This window comes from Mustelus asterias, chromosome 10 (assembly GCF_964213995.1).
Source record: "Mustelus asterias chromosome 10, sMusAst1.hap1.1, whole genome shotgun sequence".
NCBI classification, from domain to species: Eukaryota; Metazoa; Chordata; class Chondrichthyes; order Carcharhiniformes; family Triakidae; genus Mustelus; species Mustelus asterias.
In genome coordinates this window covers 62,489,107-62,513,481 of record NC_135810.1, presented here as the reverse complement: position 1 = coordinate 62,513,481, position 24,375 = coordinate 62,489,107, and the positions used below count along the sequence as shown (strand labels likewise).

At 42.4% G+C, this 24,375-nt stretch overlaps 1 protein-coding gene across 1 annotated transcript in view; it reads left to right on the top strand.

Annotated features, from left to right (window-relative positions):
- LOC144499631 (protocadherin Fat 3-like) overlaps positions 1 to 24,375 on the top strand; it is a 696,014-nt gene that overhangs the window by 555,553 nt on the left and 116,086 nt on the right. Inside the window, exon 10 of the mRNA XM_078221804.1 lies at positions 4,091 to 4,366. Coding sequence (XP_078077930.1) covers positions 4,091 to 4,366 — 276 coding nt within the window. The remainder of the gene's footprint in view (positions 1 to 4,090; positions 4,367 to 24,375) is intronic.

Below are 24,375 nucleotides of genomic sequence, written 5' to 3'. Positions count from 1 at the left end.
AAATAAGGATTCTAACCATTTTCCCACCTTGCAAACTTGACACAAAAATAAACCAAGCTATCCTGCATCATAAAGGCTATCCAGATAAGATCATTGTTCGCTGCACATCCATAAATTAGCAAATGGGCTGAAACAGACCTTAAATATACTCAATCATGGAATATCCATAATCCTCTGGAATAGACAACTCCAAAGATTTATGACAATTTGACTGAAGAATTTCTCATTTCAATTCTAAAATGATTGGCACTTTATCTTGAGACTATGTTCATGTGTTCTAGATTCATCAGACAGAAGAAATAACCTTTCTATATCTACTCTGTAAGACATTCAGTATCTAGAATGTTTCAATGAGTTTGCCTCTCATTCTATTGCCTGTCGCTGCAACAGGTCCATAGCAAATGCCATCTCCCTGGCCCCACACTCAACTCTGCAACACCTGGATAACGAAGATATCTGTGTCAGCCTTATATTTATTGACTACAGCTCAGCCTTTAACACCATTATTCCTACAAAACGCATCTCCGAACTCACTAGCCTAGGGCTCGGCTCCTCCCTCTGTGACTGGATCCTAGACTTCCTAACCCACAAACCACACTCAGTAAGGATAGGCAACAGCATCTCCTCCAAGATTATCCTCAACATCAGTGCCCCACAAGGCTGTGTCCTCAGCCCCATACTATACTCCTTGTACACGTATGACTGTGTGGCCAATTCCCCTCCAACTTGATTTTCAAGTTTGCTGATGACATCACCATAGTGGGTCAAATCTCAAACAATGATGAGACGGAGTACAGGAAAGAGATAGAGAATCTGGTGAACTGGTGTGACAACAATAATCTCTCCCTCAATGTCAGTAAAACAAAGGAGATAATCATCGAGTTCAGGAAGCGTAATGGAGGACATGCCCCAGTCTACATCAAATGGAATAAAGTGGAAATGGTCGAGAGCTTCAAGTTTCTAGATGTCCAGATCACCAAAAACCTGTCCTCGTCCCTCCACGCCAACGCTATAGTTAAGAAAGCTCAGCAACAACACTATTTTCTCAGGAGGCCAAGGAAATTTGGCATGTTCACTACAACTCTCACCAAAGCATCCATTCTGGTTGTATCACAGCTTGATATGGCTCCTGTTCAGTCCAAGACCGCAAGAAACAAAAGGTCATGAATGTAGCCCAATCCATCACGCAAAACCAGCCTCCCATCCATTGACTCTGTCTACACTTCCCGTTGCCTCAGAAAGATAGCCAGCATAATTAAGGACCCCAGATATTCTCTCTTCTGCCCCCTTCCGTCGGGAAAAAGATACAAAAGCCAAAGGTCACGTACCAACCGACTCAAGAACAGCTTCTTCCCTGCTGCCATCAGACTTTTGAATGGCCCTACCTTATATTAAGTTGATCTTTCTCTACACCCTAGCTATAACTGTAACACTACATTCTGCACCCTCTCCTTCCCTTCTCAATGAACGGTATGCTATGTCCGTATAGCGCGCAAGAAGCAATACTTTTCACTGAATACTAATACATGTGACAATAAATCAAATCAAATCATTCTTTTAAGACCCAGAGAAAATGGGTCCGATTATAACTGACGAAAAATCTATTCACTTATACTAGGTTAGAATTGGGCCCAAGTGGCCCAATGTACTCTGCCTCTCATCATAAGGGAACTCTCTCATCCCAGAAACCAATCTAGTGAACCAATAGATGATTATCCTTCCTTACCTCCACTCATCTGATGAAGGGGCCGCGCTCCGAAACCTTGTGCGACCAAATAAACCTGTTGGACTTTAACCTGGTGTTGTGAGACTTCTTACTGTGCATATCCTTCCTTCAGTATGGAGACCAAAGCTGCACAAAGTATGCTAGGTGTTATACTAAATCCTAGTGCAATTGCAGCAAGACATCTTTATGCTTGTACTCCAATTCCTTTGCAATGAAAGCCAAAATGGCATTTACCTTCCTAATTGCTTGCTGTATCTGCAAGCTAACATTCAGTGTTCCTTGTACAAGAACAACCAAGTCTCTTTGAACATCAGCATTTGAAAGTTTTGCACCTTTTAAAAAAATATTTTGTTTTTCTATTCTTACTACACAATTGAATAGCCTCACACATCCCATACTGAGACAGTGGGCAGGATTTTCCAGCCATACTCATCCCAAGGCCGGAAATTCACACCCGAGGTCAACGGACCTTTCCATCGCAGGGTCACCCCAATTCCTGTGGCGGGCGATACAGGAAAATTCCGCCCAGTGTCTCAGTACCGGCAGCCTTGGGACAGAGTCCATGCTGGATTTCAGATCTTGTCAGTTTTCAGATTGGACGGTTTGAGTAGATCGGGTGGAGTCGAGGATCACCCAGACCAGTTGGAGCATGGGAAAAGATGGGAACACTATGCTGATAACCAGCTGGTGCATCATCGTGCCAATGCAACACCCAGCAGAGCAAGCCAGTATTGTACTCATTTAATAATAATTAAAACTCAGTAAGTATTTCACAACACCGGGTTAAAGTCCAACAGGTTTATTTGGTAGCACAGGCTTTCGGAGCGCTGCTCCTTCATCAGGTGAGTGCCAATTAAAACTCATACATGGCAGTTTAAAAACATGTTCAGTTCTCGGACATCGCTGGTTTTCGGATAGCCAGATTTGAGACAGTGTATACCTGTAGTATACTGCCACCTTGCCACCTGAACTTTAATTTCTTATATCTTTTTACTGTCTCCTTGTGCCTTCTTCACAACTCTCGTTCCCATCCAGCTTTGTATGGTCAGCAAACTTAGATGTATCACACTCCGTCCCTTTGTCTAGGTCAATAGTATAGATTTTAAATAGCTGCAGTCCCAGCACTGACTTTTGTGGCACTCTTATCAAGGCAGTGTCACCTTGGAGAGACTGGGCATCTCAACAGAAATTGTGTTTTCAATATCTCATCTCTCAATTTGACAGTCCTTTTACCTTTACCCATAATGCTAGCCTTCCTTGCAGCAAAATAGCATCTATTCTGACAAAAGACTATCTCTTCATGTTGTTTTAATACAAAGGAAACAACCAATAGACCACAAATCATGTGATGTACTTTGGTTTGGATCAGGATTAGTGAGTAAACTTGTGATTTAACAGATGATAAAGGTGTCAGAATCCTTTGAAAGAAAATGTTGAAGACTTAGTCATGTCATTTATTCAATACAGCTTTCAGATTTTATCTGTGATTTTCCTTTTCATTTGTCATTTTTTTCTTGATCATTTTTTTGAAAATCCAATTGGTGGAATCTTACCAGCTTTAAATATTTTCTGAGTTTGGGATCAAAGGCAGGTCCCCACCATGCTGGTGATCGCTGGTCACCCTCTTGCATGACCTTACCAGAGATGCCTCTGGGAGTGCTATCCAATTAAGGGTGGTGGATAGATCAGCTATCTGGCTAGCCCAGTGAGAGGGCCTGCAATATTTGTCTTGCTGGAAACCCTACCAGGAGAGGTGGCACTGCTGTGACAGGTAAGAAAAAGCAAAGGTGATTCAAGATGAAGGTGCCCTCAGGAGATGTGTAACATTTTAAGAATTGTAGTCAAAGGATGAGTTGCAGCTGTGGCTGTGACCCTGCGATAGAAAGGGCCCCAGTGCACATGGGGAACAATAGGAGCCCTCGTGGGCCCACAGACCAGTACCTACAAACCATCTCCTGGCACATAATGGACTTTCCCCTCAGCCTGGTATCTTTTCAACACCATCCCCAATCTGCCCACCAGTGGGCACTGAATTATTCAATTTGGCAACCTGCCTCTGCCAATCAGGTAGCCGCTGCCATTGATAGCCCACCTCTGAGAAGATCTAATGGAGGTGAGAATGTTGGGGTCACTGACCGATGCCCTCATTTCCAAAGCTGCTCCTAGTACCACCTTCAAGCCTAGCTCCACAGGATCAAAGAGATACTGCTCCAAGTATTAAATACAGAAATTCCTCGCACCCTTACTGCAGACAAATATCCAATTACTTAAATCCATGGAACAGGAAATTAATAACTTATCCTTGAAAACACATTGTTATAAAAACTGAGCTGAATCTCTAATTGTACCCTGTTTTGTTTGCAGGTATTTATTAGAATACTCGACAACAACGATAACGGCCCTGTGTTCTCCCAGCCGAGCTATGATGTTACCATTTCTGAGGATGCGACCATAGATACGGAGATTCTGCACATTAAAGCTACTGACAGGGATGAGAAAAGCAAGTTGACCTACTCTATCCACAGCAGTATAGATCCCATAAGCATGCGCAAATTTCAACTTGACCACAGTACAGGCAAGTTGAGCATAGCTGAAAAGTTGGATCATGAAGCACAGGCTCAGCACAGTTTGACTGTAATGGTAAGTGAGCTTTTTCTAGATCATTTCTTGAGTTTGCCTATTAGAGGATCACATCGGTTTGACAACAACTTGCAGCATGTATCTCATTTCTACTTACAGCTTGCTGCTTCTGCGTGAAAGATCTATCTTGGGTTCTTGTTGAGATACCACTGAAGACTTTAGGTTGCAACATTTACCTGTGTTAATTGATTTATCATAAGTTTATCATGATCTATGCTGCAAGGAACCATCTCACTGTCTTTTTACGATTCTAATTAATATGAGAGGTATTCCAGCATGCCCCTTGTGAACTTGCACTGATGAATGTGATAGATGAAGGGTAATTGTTCAAAGAGAATTGGAGAAATATTAGACTATTTAATTAGCTGCTCTTGTCAGGCCATTTAAGCATTTCCCACATTCACTCCCAAATTCTGCGAGCCTCTACAACCTCCAGGCAGATTTGCTGGGAAGCAGAATGTCTTTTCATGCCCTCACTTCTTACAATACAGCATCCTGGAAGCATCAGAGAACCTGATTGTATAGCTTTGCAACTCATTAATAAGAATTTCCACTGCCCATTCATTGCATTGACCAATTGGGTAGCAGTGAATGCAGCCTCCATTTAAGAGATGCACTCAGACTTTTGAATATTCCTCTGGAGAAAATGACTGTAAATTCACCTAGAAAGTAGGCAGGCATCTTGTTCCCAAGATGATTGGATGATCAAATGTAAATGAGACCTGGGAGTTAGAACAGTTTGGGCCACCAATTGATTGTATCAGGAGATGTTTGATGTTTCTGTGTTACCCACTCACCCACCAAAACCTCAACTCAGTTTTAGAAAAAGCCCTTGCTATTCAGTATTGAGGGGCATTGCAGGCAAACTTAAACTGTCCATACATTACATTCACACATGAACATTCATTTCAGTGTGAGCCACTAATTAGCAGTCAGGAACAGAAATCCTGGTAAAATTGTTTCTCCCTCCCCAGTTGATGATATACAGCAATGATATCCTTCCCCCAATGCCCAATTTAGAGATGTTAATTTAGTAATGATTACAATGGCACAGTACCACACTATGCAGTGCACTTTATAGGCCAATGGCCCTGGGAAACTGTTAGCTTAATAACATTAAATTCTCTGATTTATTTTAACTATTTTGAAAGACGAAAGCAAAGTGTTTCTGTCTTTGAATATCCAAATGATTATCACAACCAATTCTGTCAAACTACTAGAAAACATAGGACATCTGATGTGTTGCATCTGACAAAGATTACAGTGGTTAGCACTGCTGCTTCAGAGCGCCAAGGGCCCAGGTTCGATTCCCGGCTTGGGTCACTATCTGTGTGGAGTCTGCATGTTCTCCCTGTGTCGGCATGGGTTTCCTCCGGGTGCTCCAGTTTCCTCCCACAGTCCGAAAGATGTGCTGGTTAGGTGCATTGGCCATGCTACATTCTCCGTCAGTGTACCCGAACACACGCTGGAGTGTGGCAACTAAAGGATTTTCACAGTAAATTCATTGCAGTGTTAACATAAGCCTATTTGTGACGCTAATAAATAAACTTTTTTTTAATGCTTGGATTTTGCAGAGTCTTGAAGGCTCTGCAGACATTCAAGCTGACGGATGGGTCCTGGATATGGAAGTCTTGGCTGTAGGGAAAGATGGGTTAGGGTTAAGCCGAGTTCAAACAAACCTCTTTTTGCTATAATCAGGGCATTGATCTACAATGTGGGGGGAGTCGCAAACTTTCAGCTTAGACATAAAAATTCTTAAAGGGTAGATAATGTCTATAGAACTGTCGTGACATGAAATTGTTTAAACACCCAGCCCCTTAAAAATATAAAAATCAAGTTACCTTTGAAAACAAACTGTCCTAGCAATTACAATAGCTGTTTGTTGACATATCACCAAGGGCTATCATAATGTCATTATGTATGCTTGACTGCAGTCCAGAAACTATAATTATCTGAGCAGGGAGGGTTCTAGGTTTACAGTTTAACTAACAGCTCAAGGAGATTATTAAAGAATTAGCTGCCTTTGATGTGGAGTTATGAATTGAAGTATGTTGGTTGTTCAACGGAATTAAACATTTGCAGAGAGTTAAGAGTTTTGATTGGACTTTCATAAACCGATGTGCTATTGTGAAGAAAACGTTATTATTTTAAAATATTTTTTGTGGTCTACTGTGGTATTCTATGGGGACTATATCTGCATGCATGACTAATTTACTTAAGCTGGGGACTGAGTGCCTAAGAAGTTCAGAACATCAAATGGGTTAGGTGTGAAAGCCAGGCAATTGAAGGTGAATATGGCCAAGTTAGATGTTCCACAGCTAAACAAGACATGAGTTGAATTTTGCATTGGGAGATGAAGAAAGTTTGTTGTGTCCAGTTGTTAAATTTCAAAGTGAAGTAAAAGAGGGAACTGGGAAAAGTTCATAAATAGATAAGGTAAAATTATTACATTTATTTACCCGAAAGTGGAGACAATAAGGAGAACATAAAAGATTTTTTATATTCAAGGAAAAGTAAAACTCAAATAAGGATATGGACAATGGGAAATGATGAAAGAGAAAACAATATTTAAAGAGAGTTGTGTTGGGAGTGGTTATGTAAGAGCTCCTGGACTGTGCTTTGTGCGGGAACAGAACTATGAGGAATTAAAGTGGGGCAGGGCAGCTTCCAGCTAACACATAAAGTGTCTGATTATTTTCAGGAAGCAGGGTTTTATTCAAAAGCTTTTGAATTTCCACAGCACAGTGGTAGAGCAAGAGATAAGCCCTGTGTCCCACATGCCACTCCTACAGCAACAGTAGGTTTACCTTGTGGTAATATTAGTGGAAATTTTATGTATTGAATATTTAAAGGGATTGTTGTCTGAAAGGGTGTTTATTTGTGAGTCTAACCAAGTAGGAAATCTTTTGAGGAGAATTTTCTGTAAGATTCATTTTAACTGTGCAAATGAAATCTGGTGTTTAAGTTTTTGTTAATAAATGCAATTACTTTACTAAATTAGTAACAAATTCACCAATCAAATATGTAAATAAATAACATTAGTAGAACATGCAGGACAGGTGGTGTGCTATAACTGCAGAATGTGGGAGTTTGTGGAGAGCTTAAGGAGCTCTGGTTCAGAGTTGGTGCGCTGGAGGCCAAGGTGCAAACATCGTTGGGCATCAGGAAAGAGGAGAGCTACCTTGATTCGTTGTCCCAGAAGGTTGTCATACCCCTTTGGTTAAGTAGAACCCTCTAGAGTTGATCAGGGGCAGGATGATGTAATAATGATTCAGTCAGGTAAGGGAATTCAAGATGGGTCAGCAGTTGAACCTAACTAAGCGTTACAATGTACAAGCTGGATGGATGATAACAAGGACTGCCGGGAGGGTGTGCAAAGTGACCATAGCACTATACTATAGGCGGCTAAAATGGTGGGCAGGCAGGTGGTGAATGGTGGTAAAAAAGAATGTAGAAGTGAGAGGACACAGTATGGTCAGTGGACCATGCACTGTCCTTCACAGTCACAACTGGGAGTTTTGAGGGTTGTGTTGCCTGCCCAGTGCCAGGGTTATAGACATTTGCCTTTGACTGGAGAAGAACTTGGAATGAGAGGGAGACGATCCAATTTTCATTGTCCATGTAAGAACCTATGATTTAAGTACGGTTGTGGATGAAATTCTGAGGAGAGACTTTGAAGAGCTGGTTTCTAAATTATTTGACAGAAACTCGAGGGTAATTTCTTATTTATTTACTGAGCCATGGCCAATTGCCATAGGCTCGAACAAATCAGAGAAGTAAACGTGTGCCTCAAATTGTGGTGTGGGAAGAAGGGATTTTGATTTAGGTGGCTTTGGTTTCAATATTGGGGAGAGACTACACAGAAACAGAACTGGGATCAGCATCCTTGCAAATTGTATAACTAAGGTGGTGTTAGAGCTTTAAACTAAAAGGTGTGGGGTCAAATGAAAGGGAATTTAGTAATCTAAAGGAAAGAGTCAGTAGAGCAATGTAGCAACTAGGTAAAGACAAATATAATGGAACAGGAAAGGAGAGAATTTGATGTGAATAATGAATTAGAAAATAAGTTCTATGCAAAGAATAGCAGTAAAAATGTAAAACAAAAGACTCTTTATCTGAATGCAAAGAGCATTAATTACAAGGTCGATGAACTTGTAATGCAAGCAGAGATAAATTAGTGTGATTTAATCACCATTGCAGAAGTATGACTATAAGCTGACCAGGGTTGGGAAATAAATATTTCATACTATTTTATGTTTCGAAAAGGAGAAGGAGTTGCCCTGATGTAAGTACTGCTGGGAGTAGATGGGGAATTTAATCTTCATATATGGATGGGGGGGATGTCAAATCAAATTGGTAGATGTAGTTTAGAAGTTGAGTTTGTTGCATGCTTTTGCAGCAGTTTCCTAGAAGAACATATTATGGAACTAATGAGGGGTAACACTATTTTATATCTATTACATATAGATAATTTCATGGCATTTGGACCTCTGGGGAAAAGTGACCATAATACAACTGAATTGTTAATGAAGTTTGAGGGCAACATACTCAAATCCAAAACAAGAATTTTAATTTTTTAAGCTGGCAGATTGATTGGGTCAATAGTCTAAAAGATATGGCAGTAAAGAAACAGGGCAGCGTGGGGGTGAAATTTAAAGGAATTATTCAAAGCAGTCAACAAAAATACAATCCATTAAAAAGCAGAAACTTGATGAGACAGATCCATCCATGGCTTTTTTTGTTATTCGTTCTTGGGATGTGGGTATTACTGGCTATGCCAGCATTGGTTGCCCATCCCTAATTACCTTTCAGAAGATGTTGGTGAACTGCCATCTTAAACACTGCATTCCATGTGGTGTGGATGCAGCCACAGTGCTGTTAGACAGTGATTCCAGGATTTTCACCCCCAGTGACACTGAAGGAACAGCAATATATTTCCAAGACAGGTTGCTGTGTGGCTTAGTGCGGAACTTCTAGGTAGTGGTTCTTCCCCTCCTTGTCATTCTGGAAGGTAGTGGTCCTGGGTTTGGAGTGTGCTATCTAAGAAGTCTTGATGAGTTCCTGATGTGCTCCTTGTAGATGGTAGATAATACTGCCACTGTGTGTCGGTGGTGGAGGGAGTGAATGTTTGTGGATGGGGTGCCAATCAAGTGGGCTGCTTTGTCCTGGATAGTGTCAACTTCTTGAATGCTGTTGGAGCTGCACTCATCTAGGCAAGTGGTGAGTATTACATCACACTCCTGACTTGTGTATTTTAGATGGTGGACAGGCTTTGAGAGTCAGGAGGCAGGATTTATAGCCTTTGACCTGCTCTCTTAGCCATGGTATTTCTATGGCTAGTCCAATTCGGTTTCTGGTCAATGGTATCCCCAGAATATTGATAATAAGGGAATCAGCAATGGTATTGCCATTGAATGTCAAGGGGAATTGGTTCGCTCAGTTGGCTGAACAGCTGGTTCACGATGCAGAGCAACACTGACAGCGCAGGTTCAATTCCTGATAAGGTTATTCATGAAGGCCCATGCTTTCTCAACCTTGCCCCTCACTTGAAATGTGGTGACCCTCAGGTTAAATCACCACCTGTCAGCTCTCTCTCTCTCACTCAAAATGGAGAGCACCCTGTAGTCCTCTGTGACTAGGACGACTTTTACATTTTATTTTATCCAGTGCCTACAGCCATTTCTTAATATCATGTGGAGTGAGTTGAATTGGCTGAAGACTGGCATCTGTGATGCAGTGGATCTCCAGAAGAAGCCGAGATGGATCATCCACTTGGCATTTTTGGCTGAAGATTGTTACAAATGTTTTAGCCTTAGCTTTTGCACTGATATTCTTTTCTCCCCCATCACTGTGGATGGGTATATTTGTGGAGCCTCTTTCTCCAATGAGTTGTTTAATCGTCCACCACCATTCACAACTGGATGCGGCAGGACTGCAGAGCTATGATCTGATCCGTTGGTTGCTGAATCACTTAACTCTGTCTATCACTTGTTGCTTATGCAGTTTAACATGAAGGTAGTCTTGTGTCATAGCTTCACCAGGCTGATACTTCATTTTTAGGTATGCCTTGTGCTGCTCCTGGCACGCCTTCCTGTACTCTTCATTGAACAAGGGTTGATTCCCCGGCTTGGTATAAATGGTGGACTGGGGGATATGCTGGAGCATAAGGTTACAGATTATGGTTGAGCATAATTCTGTTGCTGCTAATGACCCATATTGGCTCATGGTTGCCAGTCTCAAGCTGTTAGATCTGTTTGAAATTTATCCCATTTAGTACAGTAGTTGCACCTCACAACACAATGGAGTATATCCTGAGTGTGAAGACTGGGCTTCATCTCCACAAGAACTGTGTGGTGATCACTCCAACCGATATTGTAATGGACAAATGTATCAATGGCAGACAGGTCGGCGAGAATAAGGTCAAGTTTTTTTCTCTTGTTGATTCCCTCACCACCTGCCACTGACCCAACCTAGCAACTATGTCCTTTAGCACCCAGCTAGCTTGAGTCTGTAGTGGTGCTCCCAAGTCACTCTTGGTGATAGACATTGAAGTCCCCCATTCAGAGTACAGTCTACACCCTTGTCACGGACTCAGAGCTTCCTCCAAATGGTGCTGGGCATGACAAACTCCTCAGCTGAGCAGAGGAGGTTTCCTTGCCCTTGTTTGACCTGATGCCATGAGCTTTCATGGGGTCCAGAGTTGATATTGAGGACTCGCAGGGCAACTCCCTTCCAACTGTACAGCACTGTGCTGCCATTTCTGCAGATCTGTCCTGCCTATGGGACAGGACATACCCAGGATATTGAATGTAGTGTCAGGGACATTATTTGTAAGGTATAATTCTATGAGAAACACAATGTCAGACTGTTGCTTGGATGGTCTGTGAGACAGTTCTCCCAATTTTGACAAAAGCCCCCAGGTGTTAGTAAGAAGGACTTTGCAGAGTTGAGAGGGATGGGTTTGCCATTGTCAATGCTGGATAGTTTCATTCCTGTTAGACTTTATAGTGGTTTGATATAACTAGTGGTTTGCTAGACCATTTCTGAGGGCATTCAAGAGTCAACCACATTGCTGTCGATCTGAACTCATCTGTAGGCCAGACCTGGCAGATTTCCTTCCCTAAAGGACATTCGTGAACCAGATGGATTTTTATGACAATTGTGAATAGTTTGACGGTCATCATTGGACTTCTAATTCCAGATTTTTATTGAATTCAAATTTAACCATCTGCCATGGTGGGATACAAATTGGATCTCCAAAGCATTACCCTGAGCCCTTGGATTAATAGTCCAATGACAATACCACTGTGCCAACACCTCCCCATTTACCAAGAAAATTAAGGATAGCATTAGGTTAAAACAGGAGACTCATAGTGTGTAGAACAGTTGTAAGCCAGAGAATTGGGAGTGTTTTAGAAAGCAGCAACAGCAACCAAAAAATTGATTACAAAGAGAAAAATAGAATGAGTATAAACTATCCAAGAATAAATAATAGATTCTAAGAGCTTTTGCAAATATATAAAAAGGAGAGTAGTGAAAATAAGTGTTGCTCTCTGACAGGCAGAGACAGGATAAATGATCATAGTGAATGAAGAAATGGCAGAGACGTTGAACAAATAAATATTTATATCTACACTATAGATAGACAAATTACATATCGGGTAAAGGGTGACCAAGGGCTCATATGAGTGAGGAACTTAAAGTATTGTAATTAATATCAGCAGAGAAAAAGCATTGGAGAAGCTCAAAAGACTAAAAGCTTGGAAAATCTCTATCCTAACAACCTAGAGTTTTAAAAGAGATAGCTGCAGAGAAAGTGGATGCAATGGTTATGATTTTCTGAAGCCCTCTAGATTCTAGAATGACCCCAGTGAATTGGAAGTTAGCAAATGTAACCTTGCTGTTCAAGAAACAAGCTGGAGGGAAAACAAAGAAATATAGGCCAATTAGTTTCTCAAAGTCATCAGCAAAATGCTGGAATCTATTATTATGCAAGTTTTATCAATGCATTTAGAAAATTTGGTATTGCCAAATAGAATGAACATGGTTCTACAAAAGAGAAATTGTGTTTGACAGAGCTATTTTTTAAGAGTTAGGTAGAGTAGATAAAGAGAAACAGTAGATATAGTATACTTAGATTTTGAAAAGGCATTTGATAAGGTGCTACACAAATGTTAATATGCAAGACGAGTTTTCACAGGGATGGGGTGACATATTAGCATGGATGGAGGATTGGTTACCGGAGAGGCAGCAAAGGTAGAAATGAGCAGAGCATTTTCAATTTGGCAGACTGTACCTAATGGAGTGGCACAGGGTTCAGTGCTGGAGCCTCAGCTACTTACAGTCTGATTAATGACTTAGACTAAGAGACAGAGAGTAATGAATCTAAGTTTGCTAACAATGCTACACGATATGCAAATGTAAGTTGTGAGGAGAGTACAAGAAGGGTGCATAGATCTGTAGATATGTTAAGTGAATGGGCAACAAAGTGGCAGGTGGGGTATGCTGTGCAGAATTGTGAGGTCACTCACTTTAGTATTAAGAGTAGAAATGCAGGATGTTTTTCAATGGTGTGAAACTTCTAAATATTGATGCTCAGAGAGTTGGATATGCTCAATCAATACGCACAAATTCAGCATGCAGATACAAGAGCAATTAGGAAGGCAAATTACATGTGTAAGGGGACTAGAGTACAAGAATAAGGAGATTTTTGCTGAAATTATACAGGGCTTTGGTGAGACTATACCTGGAGTACCATGCACCGTATTGGTGCACATATCTGAGGAAGGACACACTTGCCTTGATGACCGTATAGCAAAGGTTCACTGGATTGCATATTGGGAAGAGAAGGTTGTCCTGTGATGAATAATTTAGGTTTATATTCTTTGGCTATTAGAAGTATGAGAGATTATCACATTGAAATGCACAACATTCTGAAGGGGCTTGATGGATAGACACTGAGAGGTTGTTCAGCCGTAGTTCATATTTGTTCTCCATGGAAGTAATATCGTGGCACTTATGACCGTTTGCTAAGTTCTTATGTTCCAACTCATGTTCTGAGTTCGAAGGACGAACAATACATATCTATTAAGTAGTTGAACAATAAGATCTTCCAAGATCTTCCAAGAAGCAGCAATCCTCATCAGAGTGCCGTTGAGTCCAGAAATTTCTCCAATCAGATGCTATGTTGCACTTCTATTGTGGTCTTCCGCACCTGGCTGTCCCAGAAATACAGAGTGCAATATCCCTCAGAATAGCATCAGATTGTGCTAGAGTTGGGGGAAGACGAGACACAGCCTTTTTTACAGCACTAGCTGCCGTATGCTAAGATTAAATGTCCAGTGTGAATGTTAGTGAATAAATAGGTGGGTTAGTGGGTAGGAGGTATGTAGGTGAGATGGGTATGTGGCTCGGAGGTTGGTATGTGAGCGAGGTAACTGGGTAGGTGGTTGAGTTGGTAGTTAGGTTTGGGGGTAATTGGGTCAGGTCAGCAGGATAGTCAGGTGATTGGATAGGGGCGGGGACGAGGGGCCAGGAGAGCATTGGATTGTCAGGGAGGTAGCCAGAGGGACTGGAGCTGTAGTCAGAGAATGGGGTGTTTTTTGGTGGTTGGGGGGGATGGGGTGGGGTGGGGGGGGAGGAGATAGTTGGGAAGGGTAAGTGGGGTTCATGGAGACAGTAGGGGGTAATCCAGGGGTTGGGATGTAGTCAGGGTGTCACTGTGAGTGATTAGTGAGTCACTTCTGAGTTGGAGTCAGAGACTTTGGACAATTCCAATGTACTCACCTGAATCATCACCCAGGAATGTTAGACAGATTAAAATTTCGTCTAACCCCTGGATAACTTGAGGACTGACCCCCATCTGCCCCCGTCCCAATCACTTACACTGATCCCTTGACAACTATCTCTCTCCCAGAATCCCCCTATTACTCCCTGCATCCACCCCCAATCCCCTAATCCAGAGGCAGAAACACACTCAGGGGATCTCAGAGAGCTGAGCAATTGCACTTCAGAAGCTGAAACCTCCGGGCAATTCCCACTTAGGTCCACGTCTCGAGTCTTTCACAGGGTCCTGACACACATCTCAGTCATATCTCCATGATCTGGAGCCTAGAAGATTTGGCAGTTTTTTCTTTCACTCAAATAATTGAATGTCCACGGATGAGTTAAGATATTGTAAGTAATTACCACACAAGTTTTTGCGATAACATTCAATATTAATGTATATTACAAATCTCCTGTACGTAAAATAATATAAGAATAGTCAAAGGGAGACTGAGAAATTCTTCAAATTGTACTATAAAGATTCGCATAATTGTTTGTTTAAATATTCTACCCAAGTTTTCTTATGAATCTAGACATAAAATAGCTTTGAGCCAAAATTCCAGACATATTAAAGCATGCAGCTAAGGGCATGAATTACTGCCTTGACAGGGTGCATTAGTTAAACAGCTTTTGCAGTGTTGTGTTTTATTTTCCATTAAAAACATTCTAGCAAGCTTTAAATAGCCTGGCATTTATATTGAGTACAATTGTGTGTTATTTTAGCAAAGTGAGTTGGTTTTCTATTATTCATCCCATTGAGCTGTATGTATAAATGAATTGTAAATGGTAATATCATTAAAATGCTGGCAGAAGAAACGAACACTAATATAAAAAAAGCGATTGTAATATCCTGCATATGGAATGCACTTAATGATTGCAGTGTAAGTAAAGTAATCTCTCCTTTGTTTTACTAATATTTTTATTAGATATACGATTATCTCCAACTTGTCGGCAAGATTGAGACTATCCTCATCCATCTTCTAAAAATTAACATCCTAGCCCTTAGTTTAATCTCTTTACTCTGCTGAGACCAAGTCCAACAGCGCAAAACCTTTTTCTCCTGTGTAAGCTTCAATCCCCATATCCAAGCAATCACAGACATTGCTTTTTCTGCTTTTACAGCCCTCATCTCACTCACTATTACCACTGAAATCTTTCTACACTTTCCATCACTTCCAATCTCAATCTCATCACTAGCCTTCTAAGCTCCACTCTATATAAACCACAACTCATTTAAAAGTGTGCCCTAAATACTAACCCAAACTAACACATGCATTTGTTTTTTCCTGTCCCAGTTAACCTAAATTAGCTCTGAAACCTCAAAGCACTAAATGCCAAGTCCATTACCTCATTTACAAATCCATCCTACTGTGTGGCATTGCATTCTTTTCACTCTGCAAGGTATCTCTATTCACACCTCCTTCCACCCTATACTATACTTTGCTGCTGCTCTGTCCTTCTGCAAAAATTTCCTCAAATGTATCTACTTAACCATGTCTTCAGTAACTTCCCTATTCGTATCACTGATTGCCATCTGCTTCACTTCTGTGAAATACGTGGACGATTTTATGAACACTATAAATATAAATGGTGGTTCTTGTCCTGATACTCTTGATTCAAACTGTGATAATATCTCTTGCAATGTTCCCCATGAGCTGTGTGCAGCAACCCAAAGAGCATCTTTCAGGCCACTCATTTGTTCTCCACTTTAAGAGAAGGTGTGTGCATGGCCATGCAAAACATTTAATAGCACCATGCATTCAAATGAATAGGTGGCACACAATTGAAATAAATTAGAGGGGACATTGATTTCTTGTTATCAGTTTGGAGCACATTGTTATAAATTTCAGGTCTGCACTCTATGACAATCATTGGTTTATCTTGCAAGTTGGATTTCACAATTCTTACTATCAGCAGTTTATCTTCACGGCTTATATATCCAGGGATTTTAACAGCATAACATCTCATTATTTGACCTGTCCTGGATAAATACTTTTGCTCATATTGACTTGCATTTCTCCTACCTTCTGAAAGACAGACTGATTTTGATTTGATTTATTATTGTCACTTCTATAAGTATACAGTGAAAAGTATTGTCTCTTGCGTGCTATACAGACAAGGCATACCATTCATAGAGGAGGAAAGGAGAGAGTGCAGAATGTAGTGCTACAGTCATAGCTAGGGTGTAGAGAAAGATCAACCTAATGTGAGGTAGGTCCATTCAAAAGTTTGATAGCAGCAGGGAAGAAGCTGTTCTTGAGTCGGTTGGTACATGACCACAGACTTTTCTATCTTTATCCCAACGGAAGAAGATGGAAGAGAGAATGTCCAGGGTGCGTGGGTCCTTAATTATGCTGGCTGCATTTCCGAGGCAGCGGGAAGTGTAGACGGCGTCAATGGATGGGAGGCTGGTTTGCATGATGGACTAGGCTTCATTCACAACCCTTTATAATTTCTTGCAGTCTTGGGCGGAGCAAGTGCCATACCAAGCTGTGATATAACCAGAAAGAGTGCTTTCTATGGTGCATCTGTAAAAGTTGGTGAGAGTGGGAGCAGACATGCCAAATTTCCTTAGTCTCCTGAGAAGGAAGAGGAATTGGTGGGCTTTCTTCAGCACAATCTTAACAAAATTAATGCTACTTTGAGCTATCAAGTCGATTTTATTTTCATAGATAATCTTAATGGTGAATTTTACGTAATTTGACCACATTCCTCATAATATGGAAAATAACAAGACACTTAACACTGCAAACCAGTTAACTTTCCTTGTTTGATTATTAGTAATCTGAAAGTAGGCTGTGCTAAACTTTAAGAGATTTTCAATTCCAGGACCGGACAGGGTATTCCCACGGACCTTGAGGGAAGCTAGTGTTGAACTTGCAGGGGCCCTGGCAGACATATTTAAAATGTCAGTATTCACGGGGGAGGTGCCGGATGATTGGAGGGTGGCTCATGTTGTTCCGTTGTTTAAAAAAGGTTCCAAAAGAAATCCGGGAAATTATAGGCCAGTAAGTTTGACGTCGGTGGTGGGCAAGTTATTGGAAGGTGTGATAAGGGATAGGATCTACAAATATTTGGATAGACAGGGACTTATTAGGGAGAGTCAACATGGCTTTGTGCGTGGTAGGTCATGCTTGACCAATCTATTAGAGTTTTTCGAGGAGGTTACCAGGAAAGTGGATGAAGGGAAGGCGGTGGATGTTGTCTACCTGGATTTCAGCAAGGCCTTTGACAAAGTCCCTCATGGGAGGTTAGTTAGGAAGGTTCAGTCGCTAGGTATACATGGGGAAGTAGTAAATTGGATTAGACACTGGCTCAATGGAAGATACCAGAGAGTGGTTGTGGAGGATTGCTTCTCTGAGTGGAGGCCTGTGACGAGTGGTGTGCCGCAGGGATCGGTGTTGGGTCCATTGTTGTTTGTCATCTATATCAATGATCTGGATGATAATGTGGTGAATTGGATCAGCAAGTTTGCTGATGATACAAAGATTGGAGGTGTAGTGGACAGTGAGGAAGGTTTTCAAAGCTTGCAGAGGGATTTGGACCAACTAGAAAAATGGGCTGAAAAATGGCAAATGGAATTTAACGCAGACAAGTGTGAGATATTGCACTTTGGAAGGACAAACCAAAGTAGAACGTACAGGGTTAATGGCAGGACTCTGAAGAGTGCAGTTGAACAGAGGGATCTGGGAATACAGGTACAGAATTCCCTAAAAGTGATGTCACAGGTGGATAGGGTCGTAAAGAGTGCCTTTGGTACATTGGCCTTTATAAATCGGAGTATCGAGTATAAAAGTTGGAGTGTTATGGTAAGGTTATATAATGTAAGAAGTTTAACAACACCAGGTTAAAGTCCAACAGGTTTATTTGGTAGCAAAAGCCACACAAGCTTTCGGAGCTGCAAGCCACTTCTTCAGGTGAGTGGGAATTCTGTTCACAAACAGAGCATATAAAGACACAAACTCAATTTACATGAATAATGGTTGGAATGCGAATACTTACAACTCATCAAGTCTTTAAGAAACAAAACAACATGAGTGGAGAGAGCATCAAGACAGGCTAAAAAGATGTGTATTGTCTCCAGACAAGATGTGTATTGTCTGGAGACAATACACATCTTTTTAGCCTGTCTTGATGCTCTCTCCACTCATGTTGTTTTGTTTCTTAAAGACTTGATGAGTTGTAAGTATTCGCATTCCAACCATTATTCATGTAAATTGAGTTTGTGTCTTTATATGCTCTGTTTGTGAACAGAATTCCCACTCACCTGAAGAAGGGGCTTGCAGCTCCGAAAGCTTGTGTGGCTTTTGCTACCAAATAAACCTGTTGGACTTTAACCTGGTGTTGTTAAACTTCTTACTGTGTTTACCCCAGTCCAACGCCGGCATCTCCACATCAAGGTTATATAAGGCATTGGTGAGGCCAAATTTGGAGTATTGTGTACAGTTTTGGTCACCTAGTTACAGGAAGGATGTAAATAAGGTTGATAGAGTGCAGAGAAGGTTCACAAGGATGTTGCCGGGACTTGAGAAGCTGAATTACAGAGAGAGATTGAATAGGTTGGGACTTTATTCCCTGGAGCGTAGGAGATTGAGGGGAGATTTGATAGAGGTGTATAAGATTTTGATGGGTATAGATAGAGTGAGTGCAAGCAGGCTTTTTCCGCTGAGGCTCGGGGAGAAAAAGACCAGAGGGCATGGGTTAAGGGTGAAAGGAGAAAAGTTTAAAGGGAATATTAGGGGGGGCTTCTTCACGCAGAGAGTGGTGGGAGTGTGGAATGAGCTGCCGGATAAAGTGGTAAATGCGGGGTCATTTTTAACATTTAAGAAAAACTTGGACGGGTTCATGGATGAGAGGGGTGTGGAGGGATATGGTCCAAGTGCAGGTCAGTGGGACTAGGCAAAAAATGGTTCGGCACAGACAAGAAGGGCCAAAAGGCCTGTTTCTGAGCTGTAATTTTCTATGGTTTTATGTAGCTGGCCGCTGTTTTGGGTGCTGAATCTCTCACACAACGCAATTTCTAACTATTCATGAATTGGTTTGGGGGTGGGATCAGGTGTTCAAACAGTGCCGCCAAAAGCAGCGTAGCTGGTGGGATCCATGGGGCACAGTCACCGAGGGCCCTTTAGAAAGGCAAGTAACAATCATGACAAAGCCCCCCATTTCCTGTGAAGATGGCTGCCCAGGGAGAAGAATGGAATTGGGCAATGTTGCCAAAGGTGGAAGGAAACAGGCAGCCCCCCGATTTTTGGATACCCTCCCTGAATGTCCCCACTGAGGCTCTGGCCCAGCATCTGGATAGAAGAAAGCTCCACAGCATAACTGGAGGTGGGGAGGAGCTGAGCAATCACAGCATCACCAGGAGAGTTTGGGTCTAGTGACCCCGGCAATTTAATGACCCCATAAGATCCAGGAAGGTGAATCTCAAAGGCTAGGCGGGAGGCAGGCCCCTATCTCTGTACACAGTAGCATTCACATAAACTTCATAGCCTGCATTTCCTTGAATTGTCAGAGTGAGTACCCAATCCCATCACTGAGATATCAGACACCTTCCTATGTGGGGCATAGATAGAAATTGGCCACTGCTGAAGAGCACAGCAACTCATGTCAGTGCCATGCTATGAGAGTTGAGGGAAGACACTGTACTCGTCTGTCACTCTCCCCTCATCCTGCAGGAGAGGAAAACTCACAATACCTGGAAAATAGCAGGGGCAGAAGTGGGAGTGTCAGGCCTACACCAGCTCATGGTCGGTGAGGCCATGCAAATTACATGCTCGAGAGGTGGTAGGGTCCAGTGCTACCCTTGGAAACAGGATTTTGAAATCTCACCCACATCTATTCCTGTCCCCCAGTGGCAATTGAATATCCAGCTTTCTGTTTCTGACTTCCATTGCGAGTTACTGTAAACTGTTTTTCAGCTTATCTTGGATAGACAGGCAACAAAGGTCAGCTGCCAGAGAAGCCAACAACTGGAAAGACTGTAGCTTATTTTTTGGACTAATAATACAATTAAATCAACCCTGGAAGCAGGTAGCCAGGATGGTTCAGAGATTTTAAATTGCAGACTTGTTTGTAGGACGTCTGTCATCACTACACTCAGTTAGCTACTGGGCAATGAATCTCTTGCTGGGATTTCTCATTCTGTCAACTTGATTTTGTGAAAGGGAAAGCATGTCTAATGCATTTATTGGAGATCTTTGATGAAGTATTGTATACTGTGGATAAAGGGGAACCAGTGGATATGCTGTACTTAAATTTTTAGAAGGCATTTGATGAGGTATCGCAACAAAGGTTATTACAGAAAATAAAAGCTTATGGTGTAGTGGATAACATATTGGTATGGATAGAAGATTGGCCAGCTAACAGGAAACAGAGTAGACATAAATGGGTCATTTTCTATTTGGCAAGATGTATCAAGTGATGTGCCATGGTGATCTGCGCTGAGGCCTCAACTTTTTACAATTTATGTAATTGACTTGGGTGAAGGCGTTGAAGGATGGTTGCTAAATTTGCTGATAACACAAATATCGAAAGTAAGTTGTGAAAAAGACATAATGCTACAAATGGATATAGATAGGTTAAGTGAGTGAGCAAAGATCTGGCAAATGGAAAATGTCAGCATCCATTTTTTGTAGGAAGAATAAAAAAGATGCATATTATTTAAGTGGTGAGAGATTGCTGAGCTCTGAGCTGCAGAGGGATTTGGGTGTCATCGTGCATGAATTACAAAAGGTTAGTATGAAGGTACAGCAAGTAATTGAGAAAGCTAATTGAATGTTATTGTTTATTGCAAGGGGAATTGATTACAACCGTAGGGAAGTTACGTTTCAGTTGTACAGGGCATTGGTGAGACCACATCTGAGTGCAGTATTCATCTCACTTAAGGAACGCTTATTGGAAGCAGTTCAGAGAAGGTTTACTAGTTACTAATATCGGCAAAGGGCAGGTTGTCTTGTCTTATGAGAGAAGGTTGGACAGGCTAGGCTTGTATCTGCTGGAGTTTAGAAGAGTAAGTGGCAAGGTGATTGAAATATGTAAGATTCTGAAGTGTCTTAACAGGATGTATGTTGAAAGGATGGCTGCGATTCTCCCATCGCGACCTGCAACTTTTCTGGTGGGTTGCGGTGGGAGATGCACGTTGCTAGTCTTGTACCGGGATTAGCGCATATGCCGGGAACGCCTGCGCATCTCCCAAAACCGGCGAACAGTCGCCGGTCAGACCACACTGGAAACAGGCGGGAAGGCAGGTAAGTAATTTGAATCTTTTTTAAATGTATTTTAAATATGTTTAGCAGTTCATGATCAGGAACTTTCAGGTCCCGAGTGAATCTCCCACCACGTCACGAGTACTTCATTCCGGCGGGGTTTACACTAACTCCCCACGTTCAGGGAACTAGCGGGTGACCCTGCCGGAATTAAGGGAGGGGGCAATCGGGGGCCCCCCAAGGGGTCGGGCGATGGGAGGGTGGTGCCTCCTGGACATGGGCACCCCTGGCAGTGCCAGCCTGTGCCCCCTGGCACTGCCCAAGGGGGGGGCCTGCCTCTTGGGGGGGGGGGGTCTCACCCACAGAGGGGGGGGGGCCTGCAGGGGGAGGGGTGGTCTGCAGGGGTAAGAGGGGCACTACTGGGGGTGGGGGGGGGGTGCATCAGGGCGCTCTGGAATGGGAAGGGCGTTGGGGCTGGCCCAGGAATTGTTGTGGGGGCCGCGATCAGGCCGTAAAGGGTGGGGAGGGGGCTGGAGGGGCAGCACTGCAGCGGTCCCGGGCTGGCCAGCAAACGGGGAATGTGATAGATTGGGGCCACTGCGCATGCGCAGAGTTCCAGAGCTGTCAGACTCCAGTGTGAATAGGCCCCGCCCCCCTGGGTTTTTAATGATATTCACGACTGGGACCTCTGCAGTGCACAGAGTGCGGAGATTCAGGTGAGAAGCTGAACTGACAAAACAGTCGGGATTTAGAGCAGTTTTCCTGCCAATTCAGCACTTTTGGGAGAATCGCAGCCGATGTTTCCTTTTGTGTGAGAACCTAGAACTTGGGCTCGAAATTTAAAAATAAAGGGTCACCCATTTAAGAGAGTGATGAGGAGAATTATTTTTTCTCTGAGGATCGTGAGTCTTTGGAACTCTCTTTCTCAAAAGGCGGAAGTACATGGTTTCTTGAGTGAAAGGTTATCAGGGTAAATGGGAATGTGCAGTTGAGGTTACTATCAAATCAGCCATGATCTCATTAAGAGGCGGAGCAGGCTTGGGGGGAGCTGCTGAGTGGCTTGCTCCTGCATCTAGTTTGCTTGCTTTTATTCTGAAGAAATTATCTCTGAATGTTTGCATGTTTTTAATCCTAACCATATGAGATATCATGGATATGAAATTACAAATTATTATTCCTTAATTTAATGCATTGGGGTATGCAACACTTCATGTTGCAAGGGGTAATTTTACTAAACATTGCTGCCATGCACCTTGACAAATCACGGGTTTAGTGTTGGCCCTTATCTGCAACCCAGGTGTATGCCTGGCAAAGCTGCAAGTTCACAGCAGAGCTCTGTAAAGTTGCCGTGATATATATCATAACTGCTTCATGAAAATGTATATTATGCATCTTAACAGAAGATACATTAAATAATGGATATGATATCTAGGAACATAGGGACAGGAGTAGACCTTTTAGTTCTTCCGGTCTGTTCAGACATTTAATGAGAATACAGCTGCTCTGTGACTTAACTCCATATGCTCATCTTTGCCCCATATCCCTTAATCCCTTGGATAACAAAAATCTGCCAATCTCAGATATAAAAGTAACACTAATCTGACACCTCTCATGTTCCTAAGACAAGAAAGAGATCATAAACCGCTATTTCAAATGTTATCTTTTTGCTCATTTAACAATGGACTTTGCTGAACCAGAAGATGGGCAGCTGCAGGTCACATGATTTACAAATTGGCTACAGTTTCCAGAAAATCCCAACGGCAGTTAAAGAAAAAGCTTAACCCTCATCCTTGTGGAATCTCACACCTCTCATTGTGGGGACACATTTCAACCAACAACAAAACCAGGGACGGACCAACAATGTATTTCCCAACCTGGTCCTATAACAAGGGAGAAGCCATTAAAACTCATTGGCCGGAATTTTCTGACCGTTCAAGCCAGCGAGATGTCAGCTGGAATAATAATTGAAGGAATAATAAAGACAACAGAAAAGATAGATCAGGAAAAACTATTTCCACTAGTTGGGGAGTTTAAAACATAACACTGTACTTTTTAGAAATGAGGTTAGGAAACCGTTCCCACTGCTGTGAATGGAGATTTGGCTTGGCACCAAATTCTCCGACTTCGCTGCAGCGGAAGGGGGGCGTGAACAGCTGGTAAGATAGCGGCCATTATATCTGCGGAGGCGCTATCACCACCATTTATCTGCAAAGGACAGTAATGGATTTTGACCAAAGGCATAGAAACTGCTAGTTAGTCTGCAACAAACTAATTAATGGGCAACATCACATGACCTAAGTTTCTGATCTTTCGGAAATTTAAATACTATAGTTCCAGACTCGCAACTCAGTTTGCTGTTTAAACTCCAGCCTGCAAACATCAAAGAAGGACTCTATTCTGACCAATAGTCAAGACTCCTTGAACCCTGTTGCTTTTGAAAATTCCCGCCATCACCTGCCAAGCCAACCAAGTCTAATCTGTAACCTGCAGTACAGGAACAGACCGGAAGTATACCAACCTGATCAAGGATGACACGCAAATTCGTGAAGCGTTCCATATTTTTACAGGGCGGCACGGTAGCACAGTGGTTAGCACTGCTGCTTCACAGCTCCAGGGACCTGGGTTCGATTCCTGGCTTGGGTCACTGTCTGTGTGGAGTTTGCATATTCTCCTGGTGTCTGCATGGGTTTCCTCCAGGTGCTCCGGTTTCCTCCCACAGTCCAAAGATGTGCGGGTTAGGTTGATTGGCCGAGGTTAAAAATAGCCCCTTAGAGTCCTGAGATGCGGAGGTTAGAGGGATTAGTGGGTAAATATGTGGGGGTAGGGCCTGGGTGGGATTGAGGTTGGTGCAGACTCGATGGTCCGAATGGCCTCCTTCTGCACTGTAGGGTTTCTATGATCTCACTATTTCACCATCAACTTTAAAAGAATTATGCTTCAGATAGCTGAACCCTCTCTGAAGTCTGACTTTCTGATTCT